The following is a 20,543-nucleotide window of genomic DNA, read 5'->3' as shown; positions in this document are numbered from 1 at the left end:
CTTGAGCGAGGCATTGTACCCAAATTACTCCAGTTATATCAAAATAAATTAAACTATTACAATGGGCAATTATATGTAAAAAATAACGTGGTATTTTGTAAACTCTGTAGGTCACCCTCAATAAGGGTGTCTGCTAAACAATAATTACAATAAAAAAGATATATATATATATATATATGTATATAAGGCCAAGGAGAGCTAAGCATTGGTCACTTACACTGGTTACCACACAGCCCTCACACACTGACCTTTAAATGTATGTTTTGTACTTTTCAAACACTGATTCTAGTTTTGTGATGAGACTGTCTAAGTGATTACTGTAATGTAAGTGCATGCAAACCCTGGTAATATCTGTGCTGCTGAATCAGTTTGCAATCCCCCCTGGGGTTCTCTACAGTTTCACAAGATCAGATTGTGAGGTTGCTGTGTCTTGTGCAGGTAGAGAGCTGCATTGTTTTGTATGCGCAATAAGGTATATCATTCACAAAGATTTGTGCTAGTCTCTTCATGAACTGTATTTAATGTTAAATTATAAAAAAGAAAACAGCTGTGAGGGCCCGTGCCACTGAAGAGGCGAGGGAATGAGAGGAATCTCACACTAGTGTTGTTCTGGTTGCAGTAAATAAATTAATCATAAAAACGATAACTGTTGTGTACATAACTGCCATGTGGTGCCATTATATTTGGAGTATGTTAGTGTTAATGCATTATCAGAAGTTCACAAAATAAATGAACAATCTACATTAAAAGCCTTGTTATCAGGCAAGTATTTAAGTTTACATTTACATATAAATACTAAGCCATTAATTTCTACGCCTCCATTTTCGACACAGTGCTTAGCTACAACTTTGAAAGCTATTAACGTGACATAAAGACCCTTTTGTTGTTTCCCGGAGTAACGTATCAATTTAGATTTGCATATAAATCCTAATGTATTGCATGTGACACAATGAGTCTATTTTTATGGTCTAAACTTGTACTCAATGTACCTGAGTAATGCTACCATTTACAATATGGTCTGATTTACATTGCATTTTAATGATGTGGTATAATGGGCACCAATCCAGCTCAAAATAAGTGTCAGTTTGATACTTTTGTTACAATTGTTTAAGAAAGAATGTTTCAAAGCCATCAGGAGGAAGACAATTAAAAATCTTCAAATATGTCCTGCAATGGCCACCAGTGTTGTGAGATGTATCCCAGTTCTGTGGCCCTGACATCACTACCTCATCGAATCACATGTCAGAGAGTCATTCTCTGGCTTCTAGGTCTCAGGATCATTATAATTAGATCCAGCTTTAAAACAAAGCTCAATTCCTGCAGGAAATCTGAATTGATTTGACTCAGATGTGAATAAAAAGTACTTGTCACATCAGTGCCTGATTTGACAGATGAAGGGTATAAGTTAGTTTACTTGAACCGCACAAGCGGAAGACAACACAAAGCTTCTACAGCCCCTGAACTGCATCAGTCAAGAAGATGAATGGTTTAGTTTGCACAGAAATATGCTCCTGAAGAGGGAGCAGAAAGAGGGAAAGCCTGTTATTTTCAGCAGGAATAGCTTTCATGGCTGAGCAGCATGCAGTTGCTCTGTAACACTGGGGAATTATCCACATTGTTTACTTGGTACTGGTAATTATTTCCTGTGTGAAGCTTGTTGACTCTCTCATTATGTTTCACAGCTCATATTTTTAGAATGTTTTCTGCAAACTCTGTGTGATTAATTCAGAGTTATTTTCCCTGAGTGCCTCATAAAAATGTTGCCTTGGGGTTTTTTAATCTCTGTTTTAGACAAGGCTAATGTCTTGTTATATATTAAAATGATATTTACCCCCAATAGACGTCGGACCAAGTTATTTTTTTACAGCTATTACATTTTTTTTCTAGAAATGCCACATCATGTTAAATTAAGGAATGCACTGGACCTTTGATACTTATTGTCTAGCAAATTGTACACCTAATGATTATGGTAATTTTTTCTTTAACATTTTTCTAACAAGGTTACTATATCTTCCACAGATGTCCCAGTGAGACTTTCAAATCCAATTAATAGATAACACAAATGCACAAATTATTAGCAGGAATTGCACTAGTAAACAGTGAACATGACCCTGGATAACGAGACTGAGGAAATGGGGAAATTTAAACGAGAGAGACAGTTACTTGCAGTTGTAGCTTTAGCAAGATAGGCAATGGTGAGATAAAGGGGAAACCTGTCCTTCTCTTCCCCGTGGCCCTTCAATAGAGTCCCTGCTGGATGAATGGAGGAACCATCAGCTCTGTGTAACAATACTGTGTGCAATCGCTCAGCTTCAGCTGCTGTTTGGCCTCATTTCCACTTAATAATATCATCATAAATCCTGTAAATGCCTGTGGGGCCAATGAATGAGGACGGCACGGTGTGTCACAGTGTCACCGTGGTTTTTAAACCCATCTGGCTGCACCTGCTATAAGTGTACATTGTAAATATTCTACTGTACTGGAAAATGTGCTTCTGCCAACAACACCTTTTCAAGCACCAGTTCAGTATTTAATCACGAGACACAGCTCAGCTCAGATCACAGTGCCAGCTCTTTTTCTGTGAATGTCAGCCACTTAAACCCGCCAGCGCTTAAACCCAGCTTTTAAAGATTAATTAAGGACAAATTAAAATCAGCAATGGATGTAATTGTTTCTCAATCTGGAGAAGCATAATCATAATTCAGATTCATTAATTCTAGTTTATGTAAGATTGAATTCAATTCAATGACACCGTTTGATTTTGTCTTTGATGATAAGTTTCAGATCTTGCATAAACGTTACACTGATTTCATGTGCAAAATACTGCACTGTTTGCAAGATGTAAAAAAAAAAATACCAGCTTTGAGTAAAGAACCAAGGGCATGTTTAACACACTCATGTGAAGCACAGTGAGGTATTTCCATATTTGATGTATACAGTGAGGGAAAAAAGTATTTGATCCCCTGCTGATTTTGTACGTTTGCCCACTGACAAAGAAATGATCAGTCTATAATTTTAATGGTAGATGTATTTTAACAGTGAGAGACAGAATAACATCAAAAAAATCCAGAAAAACGCATTTCAAAAAAGTTATAAATTGATTTGCATGTTAATGAGGGAAATAAGTATTTGATCCCCTATCAATCAGCAAGATTTCTGGCTCCCATGTGTCTTTTATACAGGTAACGAGCTGAGATTAGGAGCACTCTCTTAAAGGGAGTGCTCCTAATCTCAGCTCGTTACCTGTATAAAAGACACCTGTCCACAGAAGCAATCAATCAATCAGATTCCAAACTCTCCACCATGGCCAAGACCAAAGAGCTGTCCAAGGATGTCAGGGACAAGATTGTAGACCTACACAAGGCTGGAATGGGCTACAAGACCATCGCCAAACAGCTTGGTGAGAAGGTGACAACAGTTGGTGCGATTATTCGCAAATGGAAGAAACACAAAATAACTGTCAATCTCCCTCGGTCTGGGGCTCCATGCAAGATCTCACCTCGTGGAGTTTCAATGATCATGAGAACGGTGAGGAATCAGCCCAGAACTACACAGGAGGATCTTGTTAATGATCTCAAGGCAGCTGGGACCATAGTCACCAAGAAAACAATTGGTAACACACTACGCCGTGAAGGACTGAAATCCTGCAGCACCCGCAAGGTCCCCCTGCTCAAGAAAGCACATGTACAGGCCCGTCTGAAGTTTGCCAATGAACATCTGAATGATTCAGAGGAGAACTGGGTGAAAGTGTTGTGCTCAGATGAGACCAAAATCGAGCTCTTTGGCATCAACTCAACTCGCCGTGTTTGGAGGAGGAGGAATGACCCCAAGAACACCATCCCCACCGTCAAACTTGGAGGTGGAAACATTATGCTTTGGGGGTGTTTTTCTGCTAAGGGGACAGGACAACTGCACCGCATCAAAGGGACGATGGACGGGGCCATGTACCGTCAAATCTTGGGTGAGAACCTCCATCCCTCAGCCAGGGCATTGAAAATGGGTCGTGGATGGGGATTCCAGCATGACAATGACCCAAAACACACAGCCAAGGCAACAAAGGAGTGGCTCAAGAAGAAGCACATTAAGGTCCTGGAGTGGCCTAGCCAGTCTCCAGACCTTAATCCCATAGAAAATCTGTGGAGGGAGCTGAAGGTTCGAGCTGCCAAACGTCAGCCTCGAAACCTTAATGAGTTGGAGAGGATCTGCAAAGAGGAGTGGGACAAAATCCCTCCTGAGATGTGTGCAAACCTGGTGGCCAACTACAAGAAATGTCTGACCTCTGTGATTGCCAACAAGGGTTTTGCCACCAAGTACTAAGTCGAAGGGGTCAAATACTTATTTCCCTCATTAACATGCAAATCAATTTATAACTTTTTTGAAATGCGTTTTTCTGGATTTTTTTGTTGTTATTCTGTCTCTCACTGTTAAAATACACCTACCATTAAAATTATAGACTGATCATTTCTTTGTCAGTGGACAAACGCACAAAATCACCAGGGGATCAAATACTTTTTTCCCTCACTGTATATTTTGATATTTCCCTGTTAAAAGCTCATTCATACCTTTATATCTAATGGAAGGTAATTATATTAATACATTTAAAATTACCCTCAGTGTCCTGACACAGATATTTACTAAAGCTGACACTTAATTTTAGGGCACAGTTGTAAGCTATTGCCTTTACACAACAGTATTATTTCTCAAACCACTTTCTCAACAATTATTTAAGATTATTCTAATGTCTCTGTAATGTCATGACCATTGTGGTATAAAGTGGCTGATTTCAGACAGTAGCTCTGTGTCTGAGGACAGCAGTGCTCCTGGGACAGTGAAGCAAGGTCCTGTGAGAGGCCTGTGAGGTCTTTGCAGAGGACATGTTACATCAGTAATTGTGTCATGTGTCCACTGGCACAGTCATGTCTTACACAGGGAAATGATGGAGGTCACCACTGCCATTTCATTTTAATGTGTAAGTTATGCCAATTAAGTATATAGTTCAAACACTCTTTGGTTGCCTTCCATCCAGAATGGATTTGATTCAACAGCTTCTTATTAATGTGGCTGCAATAATAGACTTCATTACCAGCTCTGATATGAGTTTACTTATGGACACGATAAACTGTGAATTGTCACTTATAAACTTTACTTGCATCTCTTCAAGTCCCTCGGGAACACAGTTGCATTTTAATGTCACGCAATGTTAACTACAGGCTTGATACGAATAATATTCTGCTAATGGCTGTGTCGGAGGAACTGGCCACATGTCCCTCAGGCATTGCTGTTGGAAACAAGACTTCATTTAATTTAATTTACATGTAATTCTGTTTTTGTTGTTTTGTTGTAAACTCAGTATTTTAATGATTAGTTACAATGTAGAAATCAATTGTGAAATACATTCTAGTGGTATTATGTACAAAATAATGTATCCAGACCCTTCTAATATTGTTCAGTAAATTCATTTTTTATTATGATTACAAAGTTACTGGTGTTCACGTCCGTTTTCACATCGATCTGTCTGTTCTGAAGGATTTGCTCAATCATGGCAGGAACCTGTACAGAAAGGCAGCTCAGCAGTTGTTTTTTATATAGCAGACCTGTTACTTGGTGTTTTATTTATTTTCACTGAACTGTAGGAAAGAGTTGCATCTTTTCTTAGACTTGTGCAGACACCTATGACCCGGCAATGAGTCATATCTGTGAAATGAAGTAAATCTATTTCTGCCTTTTACGTAAGAGCAACGTGCGCATGTGTACAGGCGGGGGTGCAGGCAGTGAGTCGCGGGCTGAGTGGGCTGCCGTGTCTGAGTCTGACCTGAGTCTGCAGGCCATGACAGAGCAGACCTAACGGCACGTCCATAAAAACACATGTACAGCTGTCAGCTTCAAGTGACACCAGCAGAGAACAGCACTGCCTGCTAATGCTCTGCTGGAGTGACTGGAGGGCTGCTCTGTCAGATCCATTAAACAAAACAAGTCACGTGATGTTTTACACGGTGTGTCACGATTGCTCTAGAAACAAACTCTGTCCTGGAAGAGATGGTTCAACATCTGTCAGCTGCAGCGATGGTCAGAAATGGGTATATGATCAGAAAGGGAAGAGCTGCTGGAGCTCCCTCACCAGGGCTGCTCCCTCACCAGAGCGGCTCCCTCACCAGGGCTGCTCCTGTCATTGTGCATCTGTCTATCACATCGCTTTGCTCTCAGGAAACCGAAGCCCATCCGTTCAAACACTAATTTCTCCGTACTTCGTCTGTGTAGCACCAAGGCCTCCAGGACATTCTGGCCCGTGTTGTATATCACTGTTTTCAATGATTGGTTCCTTTGCTTGAGTTTTCTCTCAACCATCTTACCGTGACTCCTGGTGCTCCTCATTAGTACTCTGTTTGTACCTGTATACCTACTTCTGTCTTTATTTAGTCTGCTCTTTTTAAAAATCTGAAATATAATCAACTAAGGCTGTTAACAGGCTGTTCATTTCCTACCAAACGGGTGGGGAAGCATGTGGTCTTGTCCTGGACCCGTCTGTAACAGAAGCTCTACCTCCTTCAGTCCCGGCACCTCTACTGTCTGAGCTCCGGCTGTGTGGCAGTGAAAGTTATTTGAGGGAGCGGAAGTCGGCAGTCGTACTGAGGGGGAGGACCAGCGCATGTGTGACTCGAGGGCACTTGGATTCTCTGGGGACGGCCATGTGCTGCCCCCCCCCATCAGGACAGTTCAGACTAAAGGGCAGAGAGATGATGGCAATTTCCTTTGAAGTAAAGTGTTTAGTTCCAGTGCCAGCTGGAAAATATAGCACAGTTCAAACCTCCTGGCTTTCGCAGGCTTTAGCTTCAGCTAATAAGAATCAATAAAGGCTTTCAGAGCCAAGTTCCTGCTGCAATCCTTCAGCGCTCCCGTCTCCCGGTCCAGATGTCATTGTTTCAACACGTAAGACCAGCCGGGCTCCCTGAGAGCAGCAGACCAGGCCTGACAAGCGTGTTCCTGGGATGGTTAATTTTTCATCCTGTCACAGAGACAATCAGAATGATAAACAAGTAGAGGCTTCACTGTTTTCAGAGGACAGCAGGGGCTTTATTTATATATGTATTTATTTGTTTTTGTGTTGATTGACTGACTGACTGACTGACTGACTGATTGATTGATTGAACTACAACATAAAACTAAACCCAGACTGAAGAATTACTGTTACACATAACATCTAGCACCAGTGTCTTTGAAATCATTCACTGTAGCACTTCAGTAGGCTTGAACACTACAGGTGACCAATGGTCCTCACATTAGTAATATATACAACACAGAACATGTACAATGAACACACACTCCCCCACAACCCTGCAGGCCAGAGTCAAGCGGCAGCAGCTGCAGGAAAAGCTGATTCACATCTGCTGTTTATTCTGATATGACAATTAAGTGCAAAACTTACCACCTGCAGACGTACATTATTCACAGAACTGTTTCTGACGAAAGAAGAGAAACGATGTTCAACTAGTCTTCCCAGTCTGATGCTTCTTTTTTAAATAATTCATGTCATTGTGATTTATAATAGGTACTAAAAGGCGGAGCATGTAAATTAGATCCTCTGCCTTAGTAGACAGTGCCAGTGTGACACGACTCATTACTGTGACGTCACCCCTCTGTGAAAACAGGCGGGCGTAGGAACCGCACATGGCAGGAGAGCTGGTCATTCATCACCGTGGGTTTGGCACATTTGAATCCTGAGTGGGGGGAGATCCAACCAATACACTATGTCGCATGTGCATTCAGAGCCCCGGGTTTGATCTGCCATCTCTGGCAAACCTCTGAGCAGCTGATCCCCACAGCTTCACCAGCTGGGCAACAAACCTGCTCTGCCAGCAGATCCACCCTTGACACCGCTGTCTGCATGTGCTACCAAGCTCGGAGAGGGATGATGCGCCACGATGATCTGAGCAATATGAGCCCCGCTACACCTAGATTTAAAGTCTCCTGGATCTGCTGACATACAAAGCACTTTTACTCGACGTGTGTTCAGCACTGGAGCTGAAATGCCAGGGCGGGTATTTGAGTCGGGTCCTTCAGGATTGATCTTCATGTGTTTTATAAGTTCTGGGAACTCCTTTGCTCTTGTGCTTGAATGTAATCAGCAGTTAAGCTACAAACACACCAGATGCAAGTCTGTTTGCTGTACAACATGAATAACTCATGTTCTCTTTGATTCAAGTCACTGCATGTACACCTGCAGTCAGGTATTTTACATATGTCTCGCCATATGAAGTATATTGTTTTCCTGAGGCCCAATCGCTGCTCCACATCGCTGCCCTAAGTGCCGCTGGCAGAGCAGGGTGTACTGTATTGTCTGTTTATTAACTGCTAGGCTTGTACCTTCATTGTAAAGTGTGACTGAAATGTCCTCACTCAGGTTGTTTTCAGTGTCTGAAGATGTGAAGGAGACTGGTGATCAGGATCATTAGGAGACAGTTCCTAAGCCAGGCCTGCTGTGGGCTGGGAGTGCTGTCATGTTATTGAGTCAGACCTGAGTTAATTGTGATAATGGTTTCTATCCATGGTTGTGTGTAATATCTCTGGACCCACAGCCATGTCTAACCTGCAGGATCCCAAGAGAGGAACTAGAGCAGTGAACCATATTACAGCCACAGTGCTGTTCAGGCACTGTTTTCCCTATATTAGATATAATTGAATACTACTGCAAATAATAATGATAATAAAAAACATCAGGACATTTTTTGTTTATTTTAGAAGCAAAGGTCCAGACTAAACCACACTCTCAGCCCACCCAGCAGCTGTGACACAAATCAGTGGTGGATCTTATTCCAATAGAGATTTCTACCTCATACTGCATGGAAACCAGGCCTTGGGATCCACCTGTTGGTGGTTTGGACAAAAATGTTACTATGAGTGGCTCATTCTACATCCAGGCCACTGTTTTCTGTGTATCATTCCCATATGCTCTTGAAACAAACACAGGAGAAATGACAGGAGTTTTTTAAGTTTGCCTTCAAATAAATATATGAATGGACTCTGTAAAGGAATATTCCTGTGCCCTCACTGCATTAAGTGCATGAACCTCTCCTTTTAACTCTGTTCTGTCCACCTCAGTATTACTGTTGTACCACGTGATATGATATGTTTCAGTATTTCCCCAGGAGACGTACAGAGAGTGTAATTCATTATAGATCTCCGGAGAATTGCCTCATGTGGTGAAACCGTGATCAGATAGTAAAGGTCAGAAGTCAATCTCACTGCTGCAATAAACATTTTCACATCCAAATCAGCTGACATGATTTACAATTTTAAAGCATTGACCTGATGCATTCATGTCATTATTTAAGAGAAATATAACTTTTATGATGTGATTGACATGTTTTCTAATTCACGGGTACACAACTGTCACTAACCTTTGTGAACTTTCAAAACTACCATGTTTCTATACTTCTATACTCTGAAATCAGTTTGTCACTTCAGTGTGTGTTAACCCAGAGTTTAAAACCTGCTTGACAACATTATTCAGCATTAAAGAGCAGTTTTATTGCCCTAATGAGACTAGAAGCCCCTGCCTCATCCCATTAAAAAAATATTTATTTATTTATTTATTTATTTATTTATTTATTAGCAGACGCCCTTTTCCAGGGCGACTTACAACATGAGAAAAGCAGATTGGTCAGATGACTCTTGAACAGGAGGGGAAGCTGACAGGGGGCTTTACAAGTGAAACACTTGAACTCAGACATATCTTTGGACTGAAACTCACCTGCAATAACAGAGGTGTGTCCTATTTCATGAGCTGTACTGAACTGTGAAATTAATTGAAACTGCCTGTATGATTTAATGTACATAAGGACCTGGGATTGCAGCATTAATGTGACCTCTATAACAAAGTCACAGAGAGGCTCTCACTGAGGTCCTGCACCTGTCACTGTGTAAATGAGTGTGTCCTGGGTTCGGGCATCTCCTTATGCTTTAAACACCATGTATGTTCTGCGTTGGTCTATAGCATGCACCCCCTCAATGAAAAGCGATGACCCATGGGTTTCAGCAGCACCTGGACAGTCAGTTCCTAGTGCCGGTATCGAACCAGACAGGCACGAACACAGGGAGCTGGAGGATAATGAACACATCCAACAGTTTCATTAAATGTCATTTTATCACCTTCTGAGGAACTGGGGTACAATGTTTTCTCATTTTACTTTGATATAGCTTTGTGTTACTGCTAAATATATAATCATTTTGTGTATTAATGATACTGAATTATAGCCTCTGGTGTATAGTAGCCCATTTTATGAAATACTACAGCAAGGAAAGTGGACATTGTCAGACAGCTGTCTGGTTGAAACAAGACACTTTGTGGTGTGTGGGGTCTGCAGTGTGACCCTGTGCTTTAGAGCCGTGGCTTCTCACAGCAATGAATTCTAGCTGGGAAGTCAATCAATCCCACAACACACTCTGCATTCAATCATTGATCAAAATCTGCATTCTTGTTTCTTTATAGTCTGGGGCCACGTTCCTTTAGCTTTGCACCTCTACCACGTTTGGGTATGCGTCCTCTCCCACCTTTTCATTATTTACATCCTCACTTATTTCCACTCTCATGTTTACTTAATTACTATCCTGTAATTAAACCAGATGTGTCTGTGCCTGTGCTGTGACGGCTGTGTATGTGTGCTGCACAGTGCCTGTGCTCTGCTGACCCTCTCTGGGTGTTTGTCTTGAAGGACTACCAGGAATCGTCTCACCTGGAGCAGTTTGTGACGCGCTTCCTGCTGAAGGAGACGGCCAATCAGCTGCAGTCTCTTCAGAGCTCCCTGGAGTGTGCCATGGAGACGACAGCAGAGCAGACCAGGCAGGAGAGGCAAGTGCCCTGTGTCAGTGTCCTGCCCCTGTGTTAGTGTGTCAGTGCTCTGTGTCAGTGTGTTAGTACTCTGTGTCAGTGCTCTATCAGTGTGTCAGGTTGTCAGTTGTTGGTGGCCTTTGTGTCAGTTCTGGGATCGTGCCAGTTCTTCAGATCAGGAAACGTGAACGCAGGTGCTCTGCTGTGTGGACCTGCTGTGTTACTTTACCATCGGGAGGCTGGAATAATGCGCTCATTGATCAAAAATCAATTTCTATTTGAGTTATTAGTTATTATACTTTTTCTTGTTTGTGTACTGTAAGAGTAACACAATTGAATATTGTTTGCATACAATAAGAAGTATAAATCCTGTGAATTTCAATACTGTTGCTACACATTCAGCACTAGGATCCACAACTGTGGCATCAATATACTTGGTGTCCCTCATTCACCAGGTGTTTCCATTTTTGATCCACTACTGGTTTATAGTATAGCTTTTTTGGTTTACAGCAATATTTAAAAAAGTAGAAAATGTAAAGAATAAATGTAACCAGCAATACGATCAGCAACAGTAATAATAATGATCAGTAATAATAATGATAATGATTAATGAATTGTGATCTATTCTATATACTGTTTCATTGTTTTCTAGAACTGTTGATACAATATAAAAAGATACAGATAAAAAGATAAAAAGATCATCTACACAGGCGACTCTGTGTCCATCTATACCTGCACTGGATCTGGAATAGTAAACTGTTCTACTCCCAGATATAGAATGTAATCTCAGTACATTGACAACATGTTTTACCCCATTGAATTAAAGGTGGGATGCTCTGGGCTCTGGACTGTTTGACCTCATGCTCCTTTATGAAGAGAATATGGGTTGGATTAAGCAATGAATTGGTGGAAATAAAGATTCCCAGCGTGTGATGTGGACACATGGAAAGCTGCTGTTTAGGACCCGTCCAGTCAGAGAAATACGTCGCTTTACTGTCAACGCCTCTGACAGAATATAATTTGCTACAGGCGGCATCACTGAAAATCTGCTCACTGGCAATTAAAGTCCTGTAATTTAATTCCAATCACTGTCAGCACATGTTTCTGTGCTGTTTTACTGATATAGCAGTCTCTCAGTCATTGTATGTGTGTGTGTGTGTGTGCATTAGAGATGAAACGTTATGAAAACTTCATATCAAGATTATAGTGACCATAATTATCACGGTCAGTATTATCGCTGTATTGTTAAAATGAGCTGGAAATGTTCAAAAAGTACTGATACACACATTTCACCAAAGTTTACATTGAAAACCAACAAACAAAAAATACAATTAGCAGCACTATGCACTTGTTGTGTGCAAAAACATTAAAATAACATTACCTTAAAGATGGCACCATGTGGCCATGAGAGGTAAAAGTTTCCCTAGTGCAGGTTTAATGAACACAACCTTAGTAAGCAAATTAAATGAGCATATAAAAGCAACACAAGTAAAGCAATACAGTGAGGGGAAAAAGTATTTGATCCCCTGCTGATTTTGTACGTTTGCCCACTGACAAAGAAATGATCAGTCTATAATTTTAATGGTAGGTGTATTTTAACAGTGAGAGACATAATAACAACAATAAAATCCAGAAAAACGCATTTCAAAAAAGTTATACATTGATTTGCATGTTAATGAGAGAAATAAGTATTTGATCCCCTATCAATCAGCAAGATTTCTGGCTCCCAGGTGTCTTTTATACAGGTAACGAGCTGAGATTAGGAGCACTCTCTTAAAGGGAGAGCTTCTAATGATCTCAAGGCAGCTGGGACCATAGTCACCAAGAAAACAATTGGTAACGCACTACGCCGTGAAGGACTGAAATCCTGCAGCGCCCGCAAGGTCCCCCTGCTCAAGAAAGCACATGTACAGGCCCGTCTGAAGTTTGCCAATGAACATCTGAATGATTCAGAGGAGAACTGGGTGAAAGTATTGTGGTCAGATGAGACCAAAATCAAGCTCTTTGGCATCAACTCAACTCGCCATGTTTGGAGGAGGAGGAATAACCCCAAGAACACCATCCCCACCGTCAAACATGGGGGTGTTTTTCTGCTAAGGGGACAGGACAACTGCACCGCATCAAAGGGACGATGGACGGGGCCATGTACCGTCAAATCTTGGGTGAGAACCTCCTTCCCTCAGCCAGGGCATTGAAAATGGGTCGTGGATGGGTATTCCAGCATGACAATGACCCAAAACACACAGCCAAGGCAACAAAGGAGTGGCTCAAGAAGAAGCACATTAAGGTCCTGGAGTGGCCTAGCCAGTCTCCAGACCTTAATCCCATAGAAAATCTGTGGAGGGAGCTGAAGGTTCGAGTTGCCAAACGTCAGCCTCGAAACCTTAATGACTTGGAGAGGATCTGCAAAGAGGAGTGGGACAAAATCCCTCCTGAGATGTATGCAAATCTGGTGGCAAACTACAAGAAACGTCTGACCTCTGTGATTGCCAACAAGGGTTTTGCCTACAGGTACTAAGTCGAAGGGGTCAAATACTTATTTCCCTCATTAACATGCAAATCAATTTATAACTTTTTTGAAATGCGTTTTTCTGGATTTTTTTGTTTTTATTCTGTCTCTCACTGTTAAAATACACCTACCATTAAAGTTATACACTGATCATTTCTTTGTCAGTGGGCAAACGTACAAAATCAGCAGGGGATCAAATACTTTTTTCCCTCACTGTATATGCATATAAGAACAATACAGCCATATATCAACAAGTCCAATGTGCAGGTGCTGACATTAAAATAACAAGACGGGAAAAGACGGCGGTGCGCTGAAAATGCTCACTACGGGACAGCGCTTTTAAAGGCGTCAAATGGGGGGTGTTTTTTAACATTTTACTGCTCCTGAGACCGGTAAAATCAAATTAAACAAACTTTTTAGTATTGTAAACTTTGAATTGGGCACATTGATTAGTACTGTACACAGTTGTGACAGCGATTTGGAAGCGGAGAGGCAGAAGTGTATCGCGGGAATAGATGCGAGGGGTGAAGATGCAGATTAAGACATTTCTATTTCAGCTGGTCAACATCAATGTCAGAATCTCCTTTTCAACACAAATAACAGATAAGACAAACTGACACAAAAGAAAGCCGGTACGATTAATAAATGCACAATAGTAATAGTCTGAGATGTATTTCAACAGGCAACACTGACTGGCCAAGGTCACATCTGCCCCGAGCCGAACACACGCGTTTACAATCAACGCAAAGTAAGCCATGTACATGTATTATTATTATTATTATTATTATTACTATATATTTCTTAGCAGACACCCTTGTCCAGGACGACTTACAAAATAAGAGTAATACAAAGTGCAAAAATACAGTGCAGTTCAATAATACATTTTACAAATTCCAGTTTACACAAGTGTATACAAGATATACAGTAAACAAAGGGCCAAGGGAAAAGGAGCATAGGGGAAATCAGAATAAACAATAAGAGTACTAGTAATGCAAGGCAAGAAGTATGACAAAACGTTGTATAAGTGCAATCTTACAGGAGATTAAATGACTACTGTCTGAAAAGCAGGGGCGTAGCCAGGATTTCAGGGCCCCATGAAAAAAAAAAAGTGTGGTTCCGGGGGAGAGGGGGGGTGTTGGCAAAGTGCGGCCCGGGGCAGAGGATTGCTGCCGAGGTGCGGTCCAAGTTCCAAGCTGCGGATCGTGGCATGGATAGGCGGAGGGGAGATCGTGACAAATACGCACGTCCCTGTTGCATGGGCCCCACCGACAAGACGCGCAGAGCCCCCCCCTATTAGGGCCCCCGGAATCGTCATCACCTTTCACCCCTTTACTACGCTGCTGTGGCCCAGCATACAGGCTGCAGGATTAGAAACACCCAGTTCCGTCAGGCATTGCAGCACTGGAGCCAGTAGTCTGTTTAAGATGCACCACCATCACAGTACAGTACGGATACGGTGTTCAGATTATTTGAAAATTGAAAGCTGCATTGGCATTGCTTTGCTGGATTAATACAATTCACATCTAATTTGGCTGCCAGTGGATCTGTTCTTGTTTAATGCATGCCTGAATCCTTCACTTCAAGGAAGGATTGGGTTAATTGCTGAATGATGCATATCTAGAGCCAGAACCCTGCAGTGGACTGACCTTCATAGCACAACCGAATCTGTCAATTATTTGCTTCTTTGTTTTTGTCCCTTTAACATGTTTACATCTGAATCCAACTAAGAGTTGTATCTGTGTCGCTGCTTTGTCATCACATCTGTCACAATCCTGCCAAAGGTTTTTCTTGAAAATTGCTAAAAGGAAATGTATCTAATTTTGTGAACTGTGCTGTAGCATGCAGTGAGTATGTGTGCAGAAGGGCTTCATTAGCCCTGTCTGTGCCTTGTTGAAGGATTAGTGTCTGCCAAAGGGAGTACAATTGATTTGCCGCACACAGAAGATAAAGCACAGCCACACACAAGAGATAGAGCACAGCAGTCACACACAGGAGAAAGAGCACAACAATCACACACCGGAGATAGAGCACAGCCACACACAAGACATATAGCACAGACACACACATGAGATACAGCACAGACACATACAGGAGAGAAAGGAGCCACTCCTCGCTGAGCTGCTCTCTGTGTTTTTTTACAGACAAGGGCCAGTGAAGCCAGAGGTGCTTTCAATTCAGTGGTCAGGAAAACGATCCAATCGACGACTTCAAAGGAATTACAGCTTATCTCCAAACAACCCCCTTTTCAACATCGTCAATTCAGGTATTATTAGCTCTGCTGATCAATTCTAAAGGGCAGCCAACCTGATGCGGCTTCTGCTTCCTGCTCAATGGGAGGCCTTTACAATAAGACACAGTGACCACTGCACAGCTATCAGTGCCTCTTCATTAAAACTCACACTAATAGTGTGGGATAACCTGCCTTATTCAGTCTAAGAGATTAATCAACCAAACTGCACCTGGATCTGACATTTTTATCATTTTCTTGTTTGTTGCTTTGCAGAAACAGTTTCAATACATTCTCAGTTATTTCTGTACCTCTTAAATGTCATTGAACTCAAGAAACTTAATAACGATGCGCAGCCTCTTCGCTGTCCGGTGCTGAATGTGATTTCACTTCACCTGCTCCTGCTGTTGGGTCTGATCCTCCCTGGAGCTGCTGTCTCTGCTGTTTATTATTCTAACTGCAATTCTGTAAAATTCCTCATCTGCTTTGTCCTCTTCCTTTCCTGTAAACAACAACAATCTATCATTCAGATAATGTAAAATACATGTAATTTAATACCCAGAATCTCATGCTACTCTGAGGAATCAAAGGAATGTGATAAGGTGACTTGGTACTGCAGCTGAAATCAAGGCTTAATAATGTCACTTCTGTGGAAATCAAAGCTGTGATCCGTGCCTCTGAGAGCTCCCTGCCGACACGCTGAGATTGTGGTGCCTTGATTGATGTACTGTCTTGTTTAAGCAATTAAGTTGCTTAATCAAAAGAGGAGCAGCCAGTTTGTGTGGCGCAGGACCAGAAGCAGCACCTTATCAAGCCCATGAATCTGTGGCAGACCTGAGTGCTCTGTCCTCTGACGTTTCGATTCCCGCAGGGCTGCAGGAGGAGGACAGCCAGTGGATGACCCAGATAAACAGACTCCAGAAGCTGATTGACAAGCTAGAAAAGAAGGTGAGAAGAGATCCTTCAGGTGTTATTTTATTTGTGTTCAAACTAAACACAACCGTAATCTAAAACTGTAGTTCCTCACTTAAAAAAATTGCATCCTTTAGTACAGTTCAGAATTACTGTCTCTCTCTATCTATCTCCCTCTTCCCATATGCACATTCTCAAGGGCCACTGAGGGCCATTGGTCACCAAATTACTGTTAGTCAAACTGTTATTGTGCCTGATGTTGTCTGCCTCATTGGGAAACATAAGGATGAGTAAAAGGCTGGTAATTTCTAATGTGTAACTTGAAAGCAATTAATACAAACTGGGTTGAAATTGATGGCAGATTCTTTTCTTGCAAGTTAAAGGAACAGTATCTAAATATCTAGTACTGAACTCAATGCCCTATTTGTTTAGCCTGGTCATGCTGTATAAGTATCACAAATGCAATGGTTTATTCAGAACCCACCCTAACAATGTCTTCGTAACGTGAAGAAAAGAAGACTTCTGTCAGTGAATCACAACAACTGTGTTCCCACAGGAACTCAGGCTTGAGCCGGTGGAAGAAGAAGTCTTGGATGGGAGCAGCAAGTCTGTGAGTCACCCGTCATGCGTTATTTCCTGTAAAGAATTAATCTTAAAACTAAATCTGGTCTATCCTTTGTAGAAGGTCTAATTCATAGCAATGCTAACAGCCATTTTTATGAATCACCTTTAATTTCATAGTGATCTTTGACTCAAAATACATCAGTATTTGCCTGTGAATCACAGAGCTGAGCCCTGAGACAGCAGTGATGCACAGGGACCTCAGAGAACTGAGTCCATCAGCAGAGTGTAGTGTCGAGAAGATTATACCTGCGACAGATACGGAGTGCAGAAACACACACAGACACAAAGACACACACACACACAGCTTATGTATCTTGTTCCCAGTGTAAAGTTCCTGAGTGGATAGTTCATGACACATCCAGCATTGCTCAGAGGGATGAATGTCGTGTGATATGAAAGGCTGTCATCCCCATCCATGCTTGATCCTGGCAGAATCCACAGAGCGGTGCCACAAAGAAACACGTCTCAGCTCTCCCACTCATAAGCCCACTGGGTGTCTTCCAGTAGAAGAGTAGAGTGTTGTGTCTGTGAAAGGGCTGCAGACAGGTGTGGGTGCCATACAGGGCAGGACACGCGCACTGAGGAGTGATATTCTGGCCCTCGATTCCTCACTAATTGAGATGTGATATTCAGGGCCTTAAGTCCTCACTAATTGAGGTGTGATATTCGGGTCCTGGGCTCCTCAGTCTCAAAGAATCAGTTCTGCAGGCTCTGTGTCCTCGATGCTGCGTCCTGAAATGATTCTCCCATCTGGCACTGTGATAGTCTGTTCAGACATGAGTCATGCTGGGAGCAGCTGGGCGCTGGGCACTGAACATTGAACCAGAGGTTTGTTGTGATGTATTGAAATTCTTAATGCTGACTGAAAATTAGATTACCTGTAATGGATTATACAGAAATGCACTATTTGTTCTATAAGATGAATGTAAGTATTGTGAGACAACATTGTAATGCAGTTAGTAGATTTAATACTAAATGGTTGATAAGTTAATACTACCAAATTATTTCTCTCAGTAAAAGTGTAATAATGCTTTAGATATGGAAGAGAATAATCCCGTTTAACATAATTGTCAAGAGTTTGTATGCAGTATATACATTTATTCTTAATAGATACATGTAAAAATGCTTAAATGTATTGGAACAAGGGAATTGGACATATAGCAAGGATTCAAAAATGTTAAATTATGAATAAAACACTATTGTTGTAGTTCTGCAGTAATCTACTTAGAGAGATTTATCTGAATCAGAAAGTCTTTCTTTCACAGCAATAACAGGATTTTCAAATAACCATCTGAATAACTTTGCCATCACAAAAATATCATTAAAATCCACATTTGAATAAAATACAATAAGTAACTTAATTAACTTAATTAAAACCCATGTCATTTAAGTCTCACAAAGTAAGGTACTGGAGTCTGTATCTCATCGCAGCCGATTTACTTAAGGACAGCGGCCTGACCGGTCCCTCTGTAGGCATGGCACGGAGACAGAGTGATATCCCAGACAGCCCCCTGTGATGTGATTTTATTTACCTGTACTGTGTGCAGCTGTGATATTTCTCAGCCAAAGCAACATCAACCACAAGGCACTGACTTCCATCACACACACACAACACCAATACATAAAGAAGGATGTTTGAGTTGTGATTATTTGTCCGATAGCTTTTCTCTCCGCAGTTGTTTTACACCATGACTGCTGTAGATTTAAGTTTCACATATTCATACCTGCCTTTCCTCTGGGAACCGAAGAGGCAAGACTGCGTAGAAATGTGCATTATGCCTGTTAATGAAAGGCCCCCTCCCCAGTCTCAGTATGATGTCGATGTGCGTTTTATGGGGCGATAGTCCGGATGCTTTATCTCCTGATGGACACAGATGTCCAATGCTTAAATGAATGTGAAAAGTACTGTGACAGTTTCCCATTGTACATGTGTGTGGTACAGTTTAGCAGAGCTGGCACTGGCAACCCGGCTGTGTCAAAGCACTGCTGCCCCCCTGGCACCCAGCCGTCAGCTCCTATTGCTTCCTCCAACACTGCAGTGGAAAACAGTCACAGATAAAACACTCAATAGACGGGTAAGCCACTAAACACCGACTGTTACACTGATTATGTGTGTAAGGCAATACGTATTATATGCACACTGCACCTGTAACTTTATTCTAGTTTGCTCCTCTTATTTTCCCATCTCCTGGACTGTAAGGCCCTGCTTTTGAAGCCGTACAGCAGTGATGGCACGTACTTACTGGTGTCTGCATGCTTTAGAAGAAATTGAGTGTGCAATGCTGCTGTGATGAAAGGCACAAACTGAGACATGGATCTGACTCTGGATTTTCACACACAGGTTCTTCCATTAGAGCCACATTTTCATAGGCTGAATGTATGAATGGATCACATTAAAAGTTGTAGATTTAACTTGTTACATTTCCAGAACCTGCAGTTAGTAAATGTGTTGCTATGGATCCTGTGCTGAAAGAGCAGCTGCAAGACAGAGCAATTAGAAAGGCGCAGTAAATGACAGCAGTTCACACTCCAGGGACAGCGAGAGACAGATTCTTCCTGCCAGCCTGCTGCACTAGCAGTGATGTCACTGTGACAATCACACATTATTACGGTGATGTCACTGCTGAGCAGCGCACATTATACAGAGCGATGTCACTGTTTAAACATAATTTAAACATATGACAGGAGCTCAGCACAATGTGTTATTATTATATTATTATTATTATTATTATTATTATTATTATTATTTATGTATTTATTAGCCAGGGCAACTTATAGTTAACACAAGAAACATTTTAAATCATTACTGAAGTACAAAATGCAACAAACACACATCATGGTACAGTGAGCTGATCAGCGCAGATAGGATGCAGTCCCGGGTATGCTTTAAAGGGAGGGGTAGGCATGGGAAACGATAAAAGTGCTACCAGTACAGAAGCACGCAGGAGTAATAATAACCACAGTGTAATAAAGTGCATAATGCCCCAGTGCTGAGCGGCCCAGGAGGTCAGGCTGCTGTACTACAGGTGTGTGTGATCAGTCATCGCTGAAAGGGGGTCGGGGACGGTGTGATCCTCATCTCGGTGGGAAGGTCATTCCACCATTTGGGGGTGAGGGTTGAAGTGGAGTGGCTCCTGAGGAAGAGGAGCCAATGGGGGTACAGTTTCAGAGCAGCTCTGAGCATCGTCTCCCTGCCTCTGTCTAACACAGCACATCCTGATCGTGCAGCGGCAGCTGTCAGTGCTGGAGGAGGAGCGGGAGGATTTCCGCCTGGCGCTCCGGCGCTACATTGAGGCTGCGAACTCACAGACTGGCTGCCTGCAGTGAGTACTGGCTCAGACACTTCACTTAATCTACTTACAAAAGCTTCTGCATAGGTGGAAATTCAAATGAAAATCAGTATACATCCCTGACTGAATGTTCTTAAAAGTTTTTTTTTGTCTAAT

General features: G+C 41.9%; 1 protein-coding gene across 1 annotated transcript in view; it reads left to right on the top strand.

The window, feature by feature from the left end:
* The window catches only part of necab1 (N-terminal EF-hand calcium binding protein 1), a 42,018-nt gene that overhangs the window by 18,761 nt on the left and 2,714 nt on the right, over positions 1-20,543 (top strand). Inside the window, exons 6-10 of the mRNA XM_066715394.1 lie at positions 10,710-10,846; positions 15,476-15,597; positions 16,433-16,509; positions 17,030-17,083; positions 20,308-20,420. Coding sequence (XP_066571491.1) covers positions 10,710-10,846; positions 15,476-15,597; positions 16,433-16,509; positions 17,030-17,083; positions 20,308-20,420 — 503 coding nt within the window. The remainder of the gene's footprint in view (positions 1-10,709; positions 10,847-15,475; positions 15,598-16,432; positions 16,510-17,029; positions 17,084-20,307; positions 20,421-20,543) is intronic.

The sequence above is a fragment of the Amia ocellicauda genome, chromosome 10 (genome assembly GCF_036373705.1).
Source record: "Amia ocellicauda isolate fAmiCal2 chromosome 10, fAmiCal2.hap1, whole genome shotgun sequence".
NCBI classification, from domain to species: Eukaryota; Metazoa; Chordata; class Actinopteri; order Amiiformes; family Amiidae; genus Amia; species Amia ocellicauda.
Note: the sequence above shows the minus strand (reverse complement) of the source record. Positions and strands in the feature narration are given on the sequence as shown.